The 19,167-nt window shown below is 36.8% G+C and overlaps 1 protein-coding gene across 1 annotated transcript in view; it reads right to left on the reverse strand.

The window, feature by feature from the left end:
* AAGAB (alpha and gamma adaptin binding protein) overlaps positions 1-19,167 on the reverse strand; it is a 41,689-nt gene that overhangs the window by 8,014 nt on the left and 14,508 nt on the right. The window contains exons 2-5 of the mRNA XM_003784453.3: positions 18,284-18,474; positions 18,088-18,184; positions 17,656-17,745; positions 14,664-14,747 (exon numbers count right to left, since the gene is read on the reverse strand). Of these exons, the coding sequence (XP_003784501.1) occupies positions 14,664-14,747; positions 17,656-17,745; positions 18,088-18,184; positions 18,284-18,474 (462 nt within the window). The remainder of the gene's footprint in view (positions 1-14,663; positions 14,748-17,655; positions 17,746-18,087; positions 18,185-18,283; positions 18,475-19,167) is intronic.

Genomic DNA, 19,167 nt, shown 5'->3' on the forward strand with positions numbered 1-19,167 from the left:
GGCTATTTTTTGGTTGCAGCCATCATTGTTGCTTGGCGGGCCTGGGCTGGATTCGAACCCGCCACCTTAGGTGTATGTGGCTGGCGCCTTAGCCACTTGAGCCACAGGCGCCAAGCCTCAGAATCCTTTTAATAAGATTCACAGATGATTATAAGTTTATAATCAGGTTTCAGACTAATTATAATCAGCTAGAAGAACTTTTGCTGAGTATTTTCTTATAAATGGAAAATTTAGTCAGCTAACAAGAAAGTTCATTATGTCACTGTTTATATATTTTTAAAAGTTAGAAACATGCAAATTTATGCTGTTAGAAAAATAATTCATTTTTGTTTATCCAAAGCAGACTGCTTGTACATTAATGTTGCTCAAAAAACTTGGATATTTTCTACATCTATGGCTTAGAAAAAAAAAAAAACTCTCAGTTTTGCCTGGTTCAATCTTTATTAAAATTCTGACCACATGCCCCTACTGTACAACTATTCTTCTCATAGAAAAGAATTACATAAATCTTTTTTTATTTACTAGATTTTTCTTCCCAAGATTCAGGTCCTGGAAATGTTGCCCCTGTCAAGAAGGATTTATTCCTTTAGCAGGTCGTTGTTGAAACTGGCTCTAGCACCTATGATTTTATTGAAGCCACAAAATACTACGCTAGAAAGGACTACATACATTCACCTATTTAACTACTGCTTCTGGAACGTTAAGGATGCAGAAAGAGGAAGCTGTTAAGTGACTAAACTCTAGTCTTACAAACATCTGATGGAGTTTCAGTAGTCTGGTTTTGGCGCCAGTGGAATCACAGACAAAAATCAAAGTATAGGCGGTCCCTGAGTTACAAACATCTGACCGACATACAACTCACACAAACAGGGGTTATTACAGCTAATAGGTAAATGTATCTATTCCGACCTACATATAAATTCAACTTAAGAACAAATCTACAGAACCTATCTCATCTCAAGAAAATTTGAAATATACAAAACTGTTTGCCTCTTTACAAATCTAAAAGTACGCTGTTATTTTAGAAGTATAAAATGCATTTCACATAGCAATTTTGACCTAATGTTACATGAGATACTTAGAGAATTTTAAAAACTAGGCAAAAAGAGAAATTTTAGTATGGGGAAGGAGAAAAGTAACTTTTTAAAAAGTATTTTTTCCTTTTAATTTTTCTGCTCTTATCCCCTGTCTCCGTTATTGACCAAGGAATATGATATACATCTGAATTTACAGATTTGATAAAGGCATGAATTGGAGTCCTAGTTCCACAATGTTCTATTTCCAAAGCCTGAAGCACACCCTCTTGAAAATCCTGGAAGGAATGTTTAGAATCAAGTCAAAAATCACTCAGAACCATGTGTGGAAAGTAACAAGAATAACGAAACAAGACCCTGCATAACCAGCTCTAAAAGTAATTCTAAAGGAAGAGCACTAAAAATGTTTCTGCAAGGTGGCAGCAGAAGAGGAACGCTTTCATGGTGACTAATACGAAGAGATTTCCCGTCATTCATTTGCTTACAGATACCTTTAAGGTGATTTTTCAAAACAAAGTCTCATGATTTTACTCATACATTTATTCCCTTCTATCTTTAATTTTTCACAGTTCTCACTCCCCCTTTTCCTACTGTAACATTATCTCCTCCACCAAATTATGCCACATATATGCACACACACAGAAATCAGCATTTATCTTATTTACTTTTTACTACAACATTCACAGACAACTGTTTTCAGTTCCACAATATTAAGTGCTGAGTTAAAAAGAGGACCAACTCACTCTGACTTGAGGAGCTCAATTTCATAGAAAGTAATGTTAGTAAAATTCTATGGTATCTTAGAGTTCTACAAATCCTAGACATTAGGAAAGCTGGGTCTCGAGACATGAAATCATTTTCTCCAGGTCACACACAGACCTGAACAGAACCTTCATTAACCATTCTTCTCACGAATTTGATGTCTTATTTTCTGTAACATTAAATTTAATTTTTTTATTTAATCATTATTTACTTTAGAAAAAATTTACATTAAAGGTACTTATTTCCTACCACTACTCTGTACATCAGTTACAAATGATTCTTTGAACTGGAAACTAGGATTTCCAAAATTTTTGGAATTTTGTTATAAAATAAATGTATGGGGATACATGTTAATAGATGATCAATTCTTCACATTTATTTTGGGAAAATAGCCATATAAAAGAATTGTTTCTCCCATTAAAATTTGACTTAATCGTCATCTACCTGCATTATTAGGGATTAAACTATAATCAATAAACTGAAATAAACACTCAGGGCTTTTGAAATCTAATATCTATAATTATTGCTTACCACTGGGGGATCAAAGTTATAATTTTGTAATATTTGTTTGATCCTTCACTGATTAGAAACAGTAAAAGATCACAGCATTTCCCTTCCTGCCCTTCACTCCATTGTGATATTTGTCAAAATACCCAATGAGTACCCAAGAGCCACCAATGCAGAATAAACCCCCCACATCACTTGTCAGTGTTCAGATGACAAAGCCAGGGACAGAGTCTTGGGGTAACATTAAACTTTATACTGTGTATAACATTACCTTCCTATGTGAAATAGGAAAGAATAACTTCTGTGAAACACAAAAACAACTCATCAGGCTTCAGGTAAGCATCTTCTTTTCCTTGCCCTAAAACCAACTCTTACCATGTGCCTCTCAAATTCAAGGCACAGTGTTAAACATGATGCCTAGATCATTTGGACTTGTGGTGAGACTTTTTGATGGCCCAGACAAATTAAAAGATAAGACAATCTCCCTGGGGACCAAAGGGAGGGGTAGAGGAAGAAATCAACTCTTAAAATTTGTCACATTTGTCACATTTGTCACTGAGTCAAAAAGCACTGACTCAGTTTCTTCTTTCACGGTTAACAATACAGACAGAAAATTATAAATGACAGATCCAAATGGTTGATTTCCATAGCCATAAACCAGCTTTTGATAGGAACTATGAGTAATTCAATTAAGCAGCTGAGATTTTATCTATATCCCTTTCCTTGACCTATAGCCAGACTTTTAGGTTGAGGAAATTTAAAAAACGATAATACAGGAAAGGGTATATAGTAAGCAAACTGATATGGCTAGAGATACCTAAAAAGCACCACCCAACTGTAAAAGCAGTTTTAGCTACTTCATTTCCTAGACCATTTGAAATCAACCCCTTTAACACACAGTGGAAACTGACTTCCCTAGAAGACTGACCTTAACAAGGAACACAACGGTATCTAGGATTTCCTTTAGAGTAGAGCTTAGTGCAGACAACTAGATGCTTCAGCTTACTGTTTCTCAACCATTCATTATGGCCTGGGTCAGGAGTCTCTTTAGGCATCTTTTCCCCCTAACTGTGGCATATCCTCCCCAACTGAAATATTAATAACACAGAAATACACTATATATATTTTTATGTACCATACATTTATCTGTGCTTTATACATAATAAGTGTGAGATTTTTTTGTTGTTGTTCCCCAAGAATCAATGTTCATCCTTTTGGGAGTAATAAAACCCTTTTTAAAAATTCATGTTTTAGCTTATGAAATAAGACATTGGTAGAGCCAAGACTGTAAAACTAAGTTACCAGTTAATCCAGAAGTTATGTCTATCAGGAATATTTTTTAATCTCTTTCTAGGATAGTAATTTGCTTATGACTATAGTACTATAATTTACCCTACTTGCTCTTAAATTTGATATTAAGTAAAAAAAATTAACAGCACCTACTATGTACAAGAGTTATAACTCAAACTGATGAGAATAACAATACGTTGTGACTCCCAAGTAAAATAATTTAAAACAAATATAAACTATCTTTCCCTTACAAAGAATGTAAAACTATTTATTAAATTAATTCTCCCCAAGCCTTACCTGTACTTTGGCTTAAGCACAGAAATGACGGGAAAGAATGAGTATCCACATCATTCCAGACAGCCTATTTAGAAGCATTTATTTAAAGGCAATAAGCAAAAAACCTCCAAATTTCAAATATCATCATTACTTCCAGTGAGTCTCATTAAAATCTTACTCACGCCAGAGCACCTAAGCTCAGGGAGGTCAGAAGCCAGTGAATTCCTCTGGCCCTGCCAGTGATTTCCCAGGCAGCCCAGGTAAATTACCTAACTACTCTGCTCATCTCTCTAACCAGCCAATAACGTAAGCCAACACACTATAACAGAAAAACATATAACTCTCCTAGTCAGGAAGACCAGCCATCTGGTCCCACCTTAGCTACGAATTCAAGGCAAGTCACCTCCCTTCCCTGGGAGGTCTTTTCTTGTATGGAAAAGGAAGAAGCTCCACCAGATGCACACATGAAGACTCTATGTCCTAAACCCTTTAACCTGGCTAGTTCACCTATACCATTATGCCAAACAAAACAATCTCCCTTATTAAGTTCTTTGTAAAATGTAATTTATTTTTTTATTTTTCTCCCTTATTAAGTTCTGTAAAACACAAATACATATAAGCTGGTCAACCTAACTAGTAGAGGATCTAGGAGAAAAAATATTGCATAGAAAAATATTGGGAAGAAAAAATAAGACTTCTCTCCAAGACAACAGCCTCAAAAGTTTAGGACATGTACCTCCTAACTTGAATTAGGTTCAACTGTCATTGATGAAAATTCACTATAGCCCTTTTTTTGAACCATATCTATTTTCTGCCTGGTTCATCTCTTAGTATAATTTATTCCATAAATTACTGCCTGCTATGTTCAGTAATGCCTTCATTTTTGTTTCTAATTAGTAAGTATTAGTAGTATTTTAAGCTGTAGGGAATGTCCCTCAGTTATAGCAATATGAGATTTGGGAAATCAAGTCCATATTTGGCTTATGGCAAATCAAGTCCATATATGCCTTATGACTCTGTAATACAGATTTCAATTAAGTTTCTTCTCAGCCTTTGTCTTTCCACACTTATATTAGACAATCCCCATCATCCCATTCCCTTTATCACTTCAGAGCTACCCTGAGCTAAAGCTCTTCCAGTTCCGTTGGAATTTTACCTCCTAGGGAGACTAGGAAGAATGATTGAAATGAGAGCTAGTAATAGGATAGAAGCTGGGCGAAAATACATTATTGGCAGATAAAATTTTCACTGCTCTTCTTGGTATTATGACACAAAGTAAAACAAATACCTTTTCCCAAACTACCAACATAAAAAGATATTCTGTCTGCTGAGAATTATCAAAACAGTTTTTCATATCTCTGTGCAATTTTTTTTTTTTTAATGGACAGGGTCTCCCTCTGTTGCTCAGAGTGCACCAGAGTGCAATGATGCAATCATAGCTCACCAGAGCCTCAAATGCCTGAGCTCAAGTGATCCTCCTGCCACAGCCTCCCGCATAGCTAGGACTACAGGTGTATAAAACCACATCAGGCTAATATTTTTTAAAAATGTTGTAGAGATGGTGTCTCTCTATGTCGCCCAAGTAGGTCTTGAACTCCAGGCCTCAAGTGAATCTCCTTCCTTAGCCTCCCAAAGTGTTGGGATTACAGGCATGAGCCACCTCATCCAGCCTCTCTATGTAATTAACTGCTTCTAGATGGCATCACAAAGTACTTAGCTGCTTATTACTTAAGCATTCAAATAAAAATGGTAGATGATCATCTGGTAAAGATGTCACAAAAGCCACTCCTATCCTGGATGAAAAAGACTAGCTCAAAAATTCTTAACAGTTTTCTATTCAATGCAGTCAAGAGGGTACATCCTATCAACCCCTTGGTAATAGTGCTTTATAGGTAAGTGACTCTTCATGAGAGCCAGGCAAATTGATGTCTTCAGAGGGCATGTGTAGCATATGATATGCACTCCACTGGTCTCAGCTGAGAATCACTAGATTAAATTACTCCTAAAATCTCCTCTCAATATCACAGCCTACTGATATTCTCACACAGACTATAGTATAAGGCAAGTATCTTAATTCTTAGCAAGTTCAATAAATAGATGATCCTTCCAATAATCTCAGTCTCTGTTCAACAAATATTTGTTTCACTACTATTATCCTCTATCCTACTTCTGCCATGTATTCCCAAGATCATGCCCAAGACCTCATTATTACCAGTAACTACAACCCTACTATAAGCTCAACTTCCTGCATCAGGTATTCTTCCAGCTCCTTCCCTCCCTACATTGCCTCACCCCAACTATTCTCCAACTCCACCAGAACCTTGAAACTATCACTTTTCACTGACCCACTCCCATTGATTTCCACTCATCCCTTCTTAGTTTTAATTCCACGACCCATCTTCTAATTAATCTCTTATGTATGTTATATAATCCCTTGCCTCTCTCTTGCTATGATATACTCACTTGGTAAAAGCAAACTGACTACTCCATGCCTGCACCCATGTAGCTTAAAGTAGCTGAGGAACAAACACATGAACAAACACACACACACAACCACGCTGCCTGACATTGAATTTGTAATCCCAGCTTACCTGGGAGCCCCTTAATGCTGCCTGGCAATCAGACCTGGCATCTGTAAGTTCATTCACTCTCTCACTCTCCCAGATGACTATTTCACATTTTCCCCTCTCTCCTCCTCCCCTCAGTTGATAACCTGGCTTCTCACTTCCCTGGGAAAAATGAAGCAATCAGAAGAAACTACCATAGATCCCATGCAACATCTCCCCACCAGCCACATTTGGACCTACACACTCCCTTTCCTCCTCTTTAGAGATTTACTTTCCTCCTCCTGTGCAAAGCCAGTCCTTCCACATCCACGCTTGAGTCCATCCCTCTAACCCTCTTCTAGGCCATCACTCCAACACGTCTCCCTTCTCTCTCCTACTTCATAGGTTTTTTGCTATCTACAGGATCTTTCCCATCAGCTTACAAACATGCTGTTCTTATTCTCATTTTAAAAAATAAAAACCTCAATCACACTTTTTTCACCAGCTCCCACCTATTTCTGTGCTCACCTTTCCTGCTAAAATTTTCAAAAGTGGGCAGCGCCTGCAGCTCAAAGGAGTAGGGTACCGGAGGTGATGGGTTCAAACCCAGCCTCGGCCAAAAACTGCAAAAAAAAAAAAAAAAGAAAGTTCAAAAGTGTGTTTCACAGTCCCTATTTCCTGCTTTTCTCCTTCCAATCTCTTTTAAATCTACTTCACCAAAACTGCTCTTCAGGGTCACGAATGACCTCCACACTGCTAAATACAAAGGTCAACCTATCTAACATGACTCACTGGCAGCCTTCGGCATAGCTGACCACTACTTCACACCTTGAAACACTCTTCACTTTTCTTCCAGGGTTCTGTACTCTGTTGGTTTTCCAACCTCCCTTCTTTCTCAGTTTTCTTTGCTGGTTCCTTCTCTTCTCCCTATCCTACTCATGTTGGAATGTCCGTTGGTCTTCTTTCTCTACCCTACCCATAATTATTCCCTTGGTGATTTCATCCCGCCTCAAGGTTTTAAATGCCATACATTAAATACTGTAGAAACTCTGTAAGCTGACCACCCAAGGAACTGTAATGAACTGATCAACATATGCGGGTGGTCAACATAAGGAACTAGGCCTACTGTACAGATACACACATGCAGTGCATGTCCAGTCTATGAAAATTAGATCAACTTAAGGAGGTGGTCATTATAGGACATGGTCAATTACAGAGGTTCTACTATATATGCCACTCTTTCCTAACTCCACACATCTCTCCAACTGGATGTCACCCTGTCCCTCAAAGTTTGCTCCTTCTGCAGCTTTTCTCATTTCACTGATGGCAACCAATGTTTCAAACAGCTCAGGCCCAAATGCTAGAGTCTTCCCTGATGTTGTTCTCTCATACCTCACATCTAAATCATCAGGAAATCACACTAGCTCTACCTCAAAATATATCCAGAATTTGACTTTTTCTTTACCCTTCCATTGCTACAACCCTCATTTGAGCTGCCGTTATCTCTCACCTGGGATACTATAATAGCCTCCTAAGAGATTTTGGTTCCACTTCAGCCTCATTATCTATTCTGCACATGGCAGCCAGAGAGATCTTCTTAGACCTTATGTGTGATCATGTCACTCTTCTACTCAACACTCTGCAAAAGCTCCCCAATTTAGCCTGAATCAATGTCAATATTACTAGAATGGCCTACAAAGCCCTAAATAATCTGCTCTCTCCTTCTTAGCTACAGTAAATCTATGTATTCTTCAAAAATATCAGGCATAATCTAAATCTAGGGCCATTGCTGTAGCCATTCCCTATGCCTAGTGTGCTCTTCCCCCAGCTACCCACATGTTTAAATGCCTCATCTCCCTGCTCAAATCTCAAGCTATCAAGAAGACCTACCTTGATCACTTTATTCATATAAATGCTAAATCTAAAAAAGCAATCTAAAAAACTGTGTAACCTACTAATTACTTGTATTATTTACTGATTAAAGCCTCCCACCAGAACAAAAACTCCACAAAGATGGAAACTGTTTTCATTTTATTTACTGATGTATCCTAAGCACACAGCAAGTGTTCAATAATCATTGTTTTTAAACAAATGAATGAACACTTGAAATGAGAACCTAAATTGTGGACAAGAGAGAGATTTGAAGCCAACAGAAGAGAACTCAAATGGCCCAGATACACCCAGAGTCTACATTATGGCCCTACATAATTACCTACTTATAAAGGCTGTATGATTTCTTTCAGATCTCAAGGAGGACTGTTTAACACAGCACTGGTGATCTTTTCATAATACTAAACTATACCAGAAACAAGCACAGGGGAAATATGGAGGGGATGTGTCCATTACTTTCATTTTTTCCCAGAAGTGACTCTATAGTGGGCAGAGTCCTACCTTCTTCCTCTAGCTCTGCATGTCAGAGGAGTCATGAACACTATGGGATTTAAGAATGAGAGGCAGCAGGTTAGCCAGGGAGCTAATGCAGCTTTCAAAATCCTAAACAGACTCATGTGGATTAAGCACAGACACTTACAAGTTAGAACCAGATGATTACAATTTATGTCAGTGGTTCTCAACCACAGCTGCATATGTGAATCCCTGAGGCACTTAAAGAATACTGCGGCTCCCCCTTCCTTCTCATACAATGTTCTGTCTGGGTGAGGCCAACAGATCAGGGGCCTTAAGGCCACAGGTCCCCCATCCCCGGCATAAGTTTTAAAAGCATTCTAGGTTATTAAAGTTTCCCAGGTGATTTCAATGTGCAAACAAGTTTGAGGACTGATGAGCAATATGACTTTGAGGAAAGTACTTGACCTCTTTGAGCCCCTCATATGCATATTCTGAGGATTAAATAAGATAATATATCTCATTTAACTGGCTTGTATTGGTAAGTTCTCCACCCCTCCCTCTTCTAACACCATTAACACCTTTTCTGCCATTACATTTATCACCATCATTAGTGGTATCATTTCCCCCCTTTCCTTCTTTTAATTGAAGTATCATTCATATATCACAAAATCCAGCTTTTTTAAGTATACAATTCAGTGTTTTTTAGTATATTCACAAGGTTGTCCAACCCTTATCACTAATTCCAGAACATTTCCATCACCCCAAAAAGAAGCTCCATACCCATTAGCGACCTCTTCTTATAGCCTCTGGGAACCACTAATCTACTTTCTATCTCTATGAATTTAACTATTTTGGACATTTCATATAAATGAAATCCTACCAAATGTGGCCTTTTGTGCCTGGTTTTTTTCACTAAGAATGTTTTTAAAGTTCATCCACATCACAGTATGTATCTATGCTTCATTTTTGTTTTCTTTTGTTTTTTTGAGACAGAGTCTCTCTGCTGCCTAAACTGGAATGCAGTGGTGCCATCACAGTTCACAGCAATCTCAAATGCCTGGCCTCAAATAGTCCTCCTACCTCAGCCTCCCAAGTAGGCCTACAAGTATGTGCCACCATGCCTGGGCTAGTTTTTTTATCTTTTGTAAAGATGGGGGGGTCTCACTATGTTGCTCAAGCTGATCTCAAACTCTTGGGCTCAAGCAATCCTCCCACCTTAGGTTTCCAAAGTGCTAAGTTTACATGTCCAGCCTGTGCTTCATTTTTATGATTGAATACTTTTTCATTGTACAACTATGCCACATTTTTTCCCAGCAGTTTTCCCTACTTTTTAGAAATTATGAGTAATATTGCTAGGAGCATTTTCACACATGTTTTCAGTTCTCTTGGATAAGTACCCAGGAGTGAACTACTGGGTCATACGGCAATTCCATGTTTAACTTTTTGAGCAGTTACTATTTTCCCAAAGTGGCTATAACATCATTTAACATTTCTACCAACATATTTCTACTTTCTCCAAATCCCCAACATCACTGGTTATTATCTTCTTGTGTGTACTAAGTTTAAAATGGACAGAAAATCTTTGTTCCTGGTCATCATAGTAGGTGTGAACTGGCATCTCATTCTAGTTGTGATTTGTAGGTCCATCATGACTAATGATATTAAACATCTTTTCATGTGATTACTGGTCATTTGTGTATCTTCACTGGAGAAATATCTATTCAAATTCTTTGCTATTTTTTAACTCAGTTGTCTTTATATTTTTTTTAGACAGAGTCGTCCTCACTAGAGTGCTGTGACATCACAGCTCACAGCAACCTCAAACTCTTGGGCTTAAGTGATTCTCTTGCCTCTGCCTCCCAAGGAGCTGGGACTATAGGTGCCCACCACAATGCCTGGCTATTTTTTTGTTGTAGTTGTCATTGTTGTTTAGCAGGCCCAGGCCAAGTTCAAACCCACCAGTCCTAGTGTATGTGGCTGGTGCCCTAACCACTGAACTACAGGCACTGAGCCTCAGCTGTGTTTATCATTGAGTTGTAAGAGTTCTTTATATATTCTAGATAGATTCTACTGATCCTTATCAGATATTTGTTTTATGAATAGCTTCTCCTATTTTTTTGCAGTTTTTGGCTAGGGCTGGGTTTGAACCTGCCATCTCTGGCATATAGGGCCAGCACCCTATTCCTTTGAGCCACAGGTGCCACCCTAGCTTCTCCTATTTTGAGGGTTGTATTTCACTATTCTGATAGTATCCTTTGAAGAATAAAAGTTTTTAATTTTGATGAAGCCCAATTCATGTATTTTTTCTTTGGTTTCTGTGTATTAACACTTTTTTTTTTTTTTTTGAGACAGGATTTCTTTCATTCTGTTGCCCAGGTTGGAGTGGAATACAGTGGTATACTCACAGCTCACTGCAATCTTGAACTCCTACACTCAGATCTGAGTTTCCCATCTCAGCCTCCTGAGTAAGTAGGACTATAGATAGGCACACAGCACCACTCCTGGCTAATTTTTTAAAAAATTCTTTTGTGAAGATGAGGTCTTGCTATTTTGCTCAGACTGGTTTTGACCTTCTGACCTCAACCAATTCTCCTGCCTTGGCCTCTCAAAGCACTGAGATTACAGGCATGAGCTACCACATCCAGCCTTACATGGATTTTTTCAGAAGTGTTTTGAACAAATATTTTTCTGCAACTGTACAAAATTATAGACTAGCATGGCATAATCTAAGGGTTTCATTACTGCTCAATAAATGTTAGACAATACATAATCCCAAATAGTTAACTGGTATTATGTAATTTCCCAATGTAATAATCCCAAAGGATGCACTGTGATTATCGTAATTTTTCTAACCAAAACAACAACAAAATCAATCATTAGTGTCCTGAAAAAATATCCCTCTGATACCTCTATTATCTTTTCTTATTTTGACAACAAACTTTATGATTTAAAAAACTTAGAAATGGTCAAAACGCTATTTGGGAGGCTGAGGCAGTAGGACTGCTTGAGCCCAAGAGTTCCATTATGTGTGGGCACCATAGTGGAAAACTCATCTCTAAAATTTAAAAAAAAATAGTTAATGTGGTAAATTTTATGTTATATATGTTTAACCACAATTTTTTAAAAAAGTAACCCAAAAAAGAGGACAAAATGGACAATAAATAGGAGCAGAAAAAGACAGAGATCCCTGAAACAAATAAACCAGGGTAGAGCATTTGCTGGCAGACAAAATTCAGACATTTAAGAAAAATCTGCTGGGGAAGACAGATCACCAGTCAGGAGGCGGGTCACTCTTTTATGGAGAGTAATATGACCTACCATAAATCCAAGAGTTTTATCTCTCAAGTAAGATTCAGGGATCTACAAGGATGTCCTTCACGCTTCTAAATACCTGAGTTGCATTCAAATGTCACTGCATCATATTCCAGGCTTCTCCTAGAGCATAGATAGCTTACTTTCCCTCATACTACACAGGCCAGGATTGTCTTAAATGTGGAATTAAGCTAATGGCAATACTGTGGGTTTTGGTTAACAGTAAACCAATGTACCAGCACCACAGAGAAAAAAGAAGAAAGCAAAGACACTTCACAGGGCAAAGAACCATGAGTAATCTACAAGGTGCCTCTTTGCTTTGCAGTTCATTTAGGAATATTGTTTAACACCTAAGACAAGTAAAATAGCCTTTTTTTCAGAAGACATCTTTGACCATACTTCCAAAGTAATAAAGTGTGTTTAGTCCAGCTTCAAAATTTATAGTCATAAGTATACACTACAAGGCAGTAATTCTTTAACGTATGAACTTAGGAAAAATATTTTTCAAAAAGTGATTGAAACCAAATAAGGTTTTCTGAAAATATTCTCATAAATATAAAAAGCATCACTGAATATAATTTAATTCTAAATTGATCTAGTTTATGTACTAAATCTTAAACTTATTTTTATAGTGTAGATAGTTTAGAGCAACGCCTTACATTACAGTAAATGTTCAACGAAGACTTGCTGAATGAATGAGAAGGACCAAGCTATAACCTGAGTTTGTTTTGTTACAGAAAGGTACAACATAGGGTAAAATGTCCTTGTTTCTTCTAAATAGATGAGGGCCTTATTTTGATTGCTATAGCAATATAATAAAATCTAGTATCTTTGAAATTCAATGTAACAGACATAAAAAAATTTCTCCTAGAAAGGAAAAGGGGAAAGAAGGAAGGAGAGAGGGGAAGGAAAGAAGAGAAAGAAATACCTTATTATGTCAGAGGAGTTTCCCCAATGATAATAAGGATTAGATCACACCTCAGGCAGGCTAATGGGTGCCAATTTCTCTTAAGATTCAAGTGTCTACTAAAAATTGAGGTGAAATATTCAACTTCTATAAATTAATCTTCCACCGGACCCTTTATCTCACAGAAGATGTGGCAGGCTCACTGTAAAATATTTTTCTTAGTCCTTCTGTAGTGTTTCACTCAGCAGAGCATACTTGTTGAGGCAGCCAAGAGCAGTAAGAAAGAAAAACGTTACACAGGCAGCAATTCCGGAAGGACTATGTTATGGACTGAATTATATCCCCCTTACCTCATTCAGATGTTGAAGTTCTAACCTCTAATACTTCAGAATGTAACCCTATCTGGAGACAGGTTCACTGCAGATGTAATTAGTTAAGATAAGGTCATACTGCAACAGGGTAGACCTCTAATTCAATGTGACTGCTGTCCTTATAGAAAGGAGAAAAGTAGACACAGGCACTCGGGGAGAATGTCATGGGAAGACTAAAGTTATACTGCCACAAGCCAACTAACTACCAGAAGCTAGAAAACAGACCTGAAACAGACCCCTCTCTAGCACCTTCAGAAGGAGCCTGACTCAACAGATAGGTTACTTTTGGACCTCTGGCTTACAATACTGTGAGACAATACATTCATGTTTTTCTAAATCATCTAGGCTGCAGTAATTTGTTACTGCAGCCCAAGCAAACTAATGCAGACTATAAGAGGTTACTGAATGTGAACCCTCTTCAGACTGCATTTCAGATCTAGCCTTCCAGAAGTCCCAGGACCACTGCCATATCTCAGTCCAGGTCCAAATATATCACTCTTGACCTGCTGCAATACTCCTGGTCTCCCTGACTTCGGGTTCTACCTTGACTTGCTTCAACTGCCAACTCCCTCTGCACAACACAATGACATTAACCTTTTAAAGAGACCAACTTCTTCGTATTACTCCCTTGTTAAAAAAATCTCCAATGATTCACCAATCCCTATAGGAAAAAGCCCAGATTCTCCTGCCTAGCATTCAGACCTCTTTCTAAGCTAACTCCAGTTGCTATGTGAGATTCTCCTAGTGAGATTCTCCAGACTCTACAACAATTATCCCTGATGCCATGCTTCCTCCTTTGCTTGTCATTCTTCCATTCCATCAGCCCAAATCTTCATCATCCCATGAAGACTGCCATCAGGTCCTACCTTCTCCTTAAAGCTCTTGCTATATACTTGAGCCTAACACAATGGCCACATCTCCAACTCTGTGCACTCACTGCCTACACCAATCATTTTGCACTTATCACAGACTGCCTTGCATAGTGACCTGGCACTTGAAATGTGCACATCTGGATTGCACAGCTGGGACATGTGCTCCTTAATGATAGAGTTAATGTGTTAAAATCTTGGAGGTATTTCTCAAAGCCAAAGACAATGCTTTAGGCAACCTCTAAATTGGTATTGAATTAAATATTAACATATATTTAAAATTTCTAGAAACGTTACCTTTACCTCTTCCTTCAAGCAGGGATTTGAAATTGAAATAAATCTACAAATTTCACATAATTCTAACAGTTCCACATATATCCGAATAATTTAAAAGTTAAAAATAATAAGGGGAAAAAAATGACATTAGCTCCCCCATTACTTACCATTCTTCATCACTACATTAGACCAGACATTGGCATTTAAGGCTTGTATAATTCGCTTTACTCCTGTAGATTCTGGGAAGTCATCTAATCAGAGAGGGAAAATATATATTTATATACATACTCACACATACATTCATATATATGTGTGTATATATCCCCAAAGTCATATCTTCAAATAACTGTGGTTTCATTATCTTGCTCATTTACTTATTAATTTATACTATAACTTACATAAGGGGACAAAAACAAATATAGAGCTTAGAGCTTCTGATAAGAATACTCCAAACACTAAAATAATTACATACACACAATATAAGAGAAGTACAAACTCACCCCTATTGCCTCACCAATGGAATCCCTCCCATTCTCCTGAAAATGTAAGATTCTATTTAATTACATATTCTAGGTACAGTACCAGAGATACCAATCTTGGTATCTATAGAGAATGAGATTCCTAAGGGTGGGTATGATCTTCTAAGTATGCTATAAAATCCTATAAATGCTCTATCTTCTGCTGGGAACCATAGAATAGTATTACTTATGGTAGATATCCAAAGAACTTTTTGATCAGAGAAAGATACTTGAAGAGTGAGAAGTGAAATTACTACAACTGTAAGAGCAAGAGACAGGAAAGGAGTCATTATAACTAGTTTGATTAGTATTGGTACTATAATGTTTGTGAAATTGACTGACATTACTCAAAATAACAGGTCAATAATCCCAGTTAAGCACAACAAGAAAAAGGTGGTATTCTTAGCTACAATGTAGGTATGACTGTATACAAAGAAAATGGAGATCCTTTAGATACTGAGGGCCATAAGACTGCATATGGAAAACAACAGCAGAAATAGTTTTCCATTAACTGCATATGAAAAATAGAAGCAGAAAATAACACCAACAATAGAAATGCTTGAAAAAGAAAAGTATCCTAAGAGTTTGCAGAACACAGAGAACCTATTTCTAGTGGCCTAGCCTGGCCCTGGGTGGTTTAACAGGAAGAGTACAGAATTTGAAGTTAGAAGATCTTAATCTGAACCTTAGCTCTGTCCTTTATTAGCTATTTGATAAGGGCAAATGACTTATGCCACCCTCAAAAAGGGATGACACTACTCCATGCACACCTCTCCTGGAGGAAAGGTATACTAGAACTGATGATTTGCTGGTATAACCCTCTCCTGGAAACTCCTTGAGAGCAGGAATTTTGTCTTACAAGTTCATTAGGCCCACTCTCTAACATAGGTCCTTAGAGACAGCAGATACTCAACAAATATTTCATGGCTTGATGAATCATTTAAAGAATACCAACCTAACAAAAATGTGGTGAGGACTAAACTGAAAACACTCTACTGAGATGAGATTATCACTATCAATTATTAGATGAAGACATAAGAGGCATGTTTATCTTAACTACGAATGATTTAATTCTTGAAAGAATAACTAATACATTGGATAATACAAAGAGGAACCAAAAACTGGTCTGAAATGAAGAGCTAGAAGAGTAAGATGAAATTTAATACAAATAAACATAATGTTCCATGTTGATGTTCTAATAATACATGCAAATAAAAGATGAGGAAATATAGCTTGAGAAAAGCTTATATTAAAAAAATTCTAGGATGGTTTTCATTACCTTTCCTAAAAATGACATGTCAAAAAACCTATTTTAAAATTAAGCTGAATTAATAAAAGAATACTCTTCAGACAAAGGGCAAGGAGAAATATAGTGGTATCAAGGAGCAGAAATTCCAATATTATAACTGTCACATACTGACTCCCCAAGACAATGGGGCAAAGACAGATTTCTACTGCCAGAAATAATCAATTACACATATGTTTATACATACAAAACAGAGCACAAGTTTTAAGGGACCGAGAAAAACACAGAAAAAGAAGCTGCCCTTGCTACTTTTGAATATTCTTAAAAAGATAAAATGAGAAAAATCAGGCTTTTTATTTCATTTTTATTCTCTTCTTCTTTGACAGAGTTTTATTATCAAAGGTAACAGGATTTTGGAAAAATTCTAAATAAGCCAGAATACAAAAAAAATTTCATATAATGACTGTTTATGTCCTATCTATGTACTTTAAATTCATATTAGTTGCCCCTGCTAGAATGTATTTTAGAACAACTGGCACCTTCTCAATGCCACCTTTATACTGGTCCTCTAACTATAAGCTCAGTACTTTTTCCACTTCTTCTCTGTGGAGCAGTTGACTTGTAAGAGTTCATGGTGCCAACAGGTCTCTGAATTTCTAAACCGAAATAATCTCTCCCATATCTGAAATACAATAGCACCAGTATTTCTTCTATAACATTTATAGCTTCCACTTGGTAATTCAATTATTTGCATACACATTTTATCTCTTGTACCAGATTCTAAAGTTCTGATGGGCCAAAACCCATCTTATCCTGGTAGATCCCACAATAGGTATACTGGAAGGAAAAAAGAGGAGAAGAAAAACTGGGGAGGGAGGATGAAGAGAGGAAAGAAATCGAAGGTCCAAACAGCAGCAGAAAACACTTAAAGGAGAGATACCCTTGGTGGTGAGGAGGAAGGGAGGGCATTCTCAGTCTATTTTTGGTTTCAAACATCCAGAAGATATACATACCGATCTGACATGCTCTCTAGAGTTCCTGAGAATTCAGCCTTAGGTTACTACTAATTCAAAATAAGAAACATAAGATTTATCTATAAATAGAGGTCTCGCTCTCCTTCTTTGGCAGTGAGAAAGAATAAGGTATGAGGAAATGACAAAGATCTTAGATAGAAATCTTTTACCTTTATCCATAAGTAAAACAAATATTTTCAGAAGTCCCAAAATGAGTGGTGAAATCAAATAAATGGTAAAACCACAAAAAAATTTGCTCAAATTTTTTCAAATAGTTGGGAGAAAAATGTCTTAGATTTTGCTCTGATTCATCTCTGAATCAAAATAACCTCTCATATCTCAATCTAAATGCCATGTTTTCTACCAACATATAAACACTTACCATCTTCCTCAGGCAACTCCTCTGGACTAAGTTCTACTAACTCAAACCCATGTTTGATGCACCATTCTTGAGCTTTTTGTCTGTTTACACCTAAAATAATATGCAAAAGAATCTTTAAGTAAAGATTCTTACTTAAGTAAAAATAAAACGTAAATACCCCTCTAATACTTTCTACAAATCTCAATGTATTTCCCTTAATGTCAATGTTATTCTAAATTTATTCTAGGCATCTAAAATAAAATAATATAAAAAAGATGATTTCTCAACCCCCAAGTATACATTTTTTAAAAAAAGTCAATATTACAAAATTCCAAAGAGAAAGCGATGAAAATATTTTTGTAAAGTAAAACTGTCACAGGAGAGACACTATTTGAGTTAGGGAAAGGCCCGGCAAACATACATACCGACTACCATCCCATGTGCATTCCTTACCATTTTCAGATACTCTATCACAGACCAAGATCATCACCTCAGGTAACCATGCTTCCGCCAGTGGAAGCCACGAGGAGACACTATCAAGACCTGATTTCTAGAGGGAGCAAAAACAACAGAAAAGAAATATAAAATTTAGGGGTTAAAAAGCACACCATAATTTCTCACTCAAAGCTCCATAGAAAACACGTCTTACTTGTGTGCTGTCAAAGTAAACCACAAATGCTTGGACAGACTCTGCAATCTCTGCAGTGACAAGAAATTTATTTGGTACCACACAAAGATTGATATCTGCTGAATAGTATTTATTATCAATGGTCCAGGGATAAAATCTCACAGCATCATTGGAAGTCACTTCCACAGTAAGATCTTCTGTTCCAAGGATATCTAAATAAATGACACAACATTACAATGGAAAGTGCAAAACCATATATGTTGGTCTAATTTCTCAATAAAATGCCAGATTAATCTAGTACTTTGGCTTGTTCTTTGTGCAAGGACTTTAAAAGGCTCTGCATTTATTAAGGCATTTTCATCTCTAATCATTTGATTATAAAAGTAATGATGACATAATTTAAGACATTGGTTTGTTTTCTTCAATAATGCAAAAATCATTAGACTTTAGAAGAGAAAAAATAGTCATCTAACCAAATATCCAGAAAAAGAATGACAGCTACATTCATTTTATTGCTTATATCACAGAAGGTGGAAGACTTCTCATAGACTCTGTAACTATTTTGTATTTACTGCAAGTTAAAAGACAGAATTAAGGCTAAACCATTAATAAAATAGAAGAGCCTCATATATACCCCTTGGAACAAATGCTTAGACATTGATTACATTAATGAAATAAAAGAATGGCTACTGATAAATGACCCCGATTCTATTTATTTTCAGCCTTGTTCATAGTCTGAAACCCAACCCAAATTCTTGTGTGATGTAGACACTTCTGGAAAGTTTTAAAGCTGTAACAGCCAAGTAAATTGTTGTAAATGTTTTAATTATAACTTTCAGAAATCCAAGTGTAGCATCAGTATAACAAAAAAATCCCCACAGCAAGAGACAAGTCAATGATGAACA

Source organism: Otolemur garnettii, unplaced genomic scaffold, assembly GCF_000181295.1.
Source record: "Otolemur garnettii isolate 467f Iridium unplaced genomic scaffold, OtoGar3 scaffold00011, whole genome shotgun sequence".
NCBI lineage: Eukaryota > Metazoa > Chordata > Mammalia > Primates > Galagidae > Otolemur > Otolemur garnettii.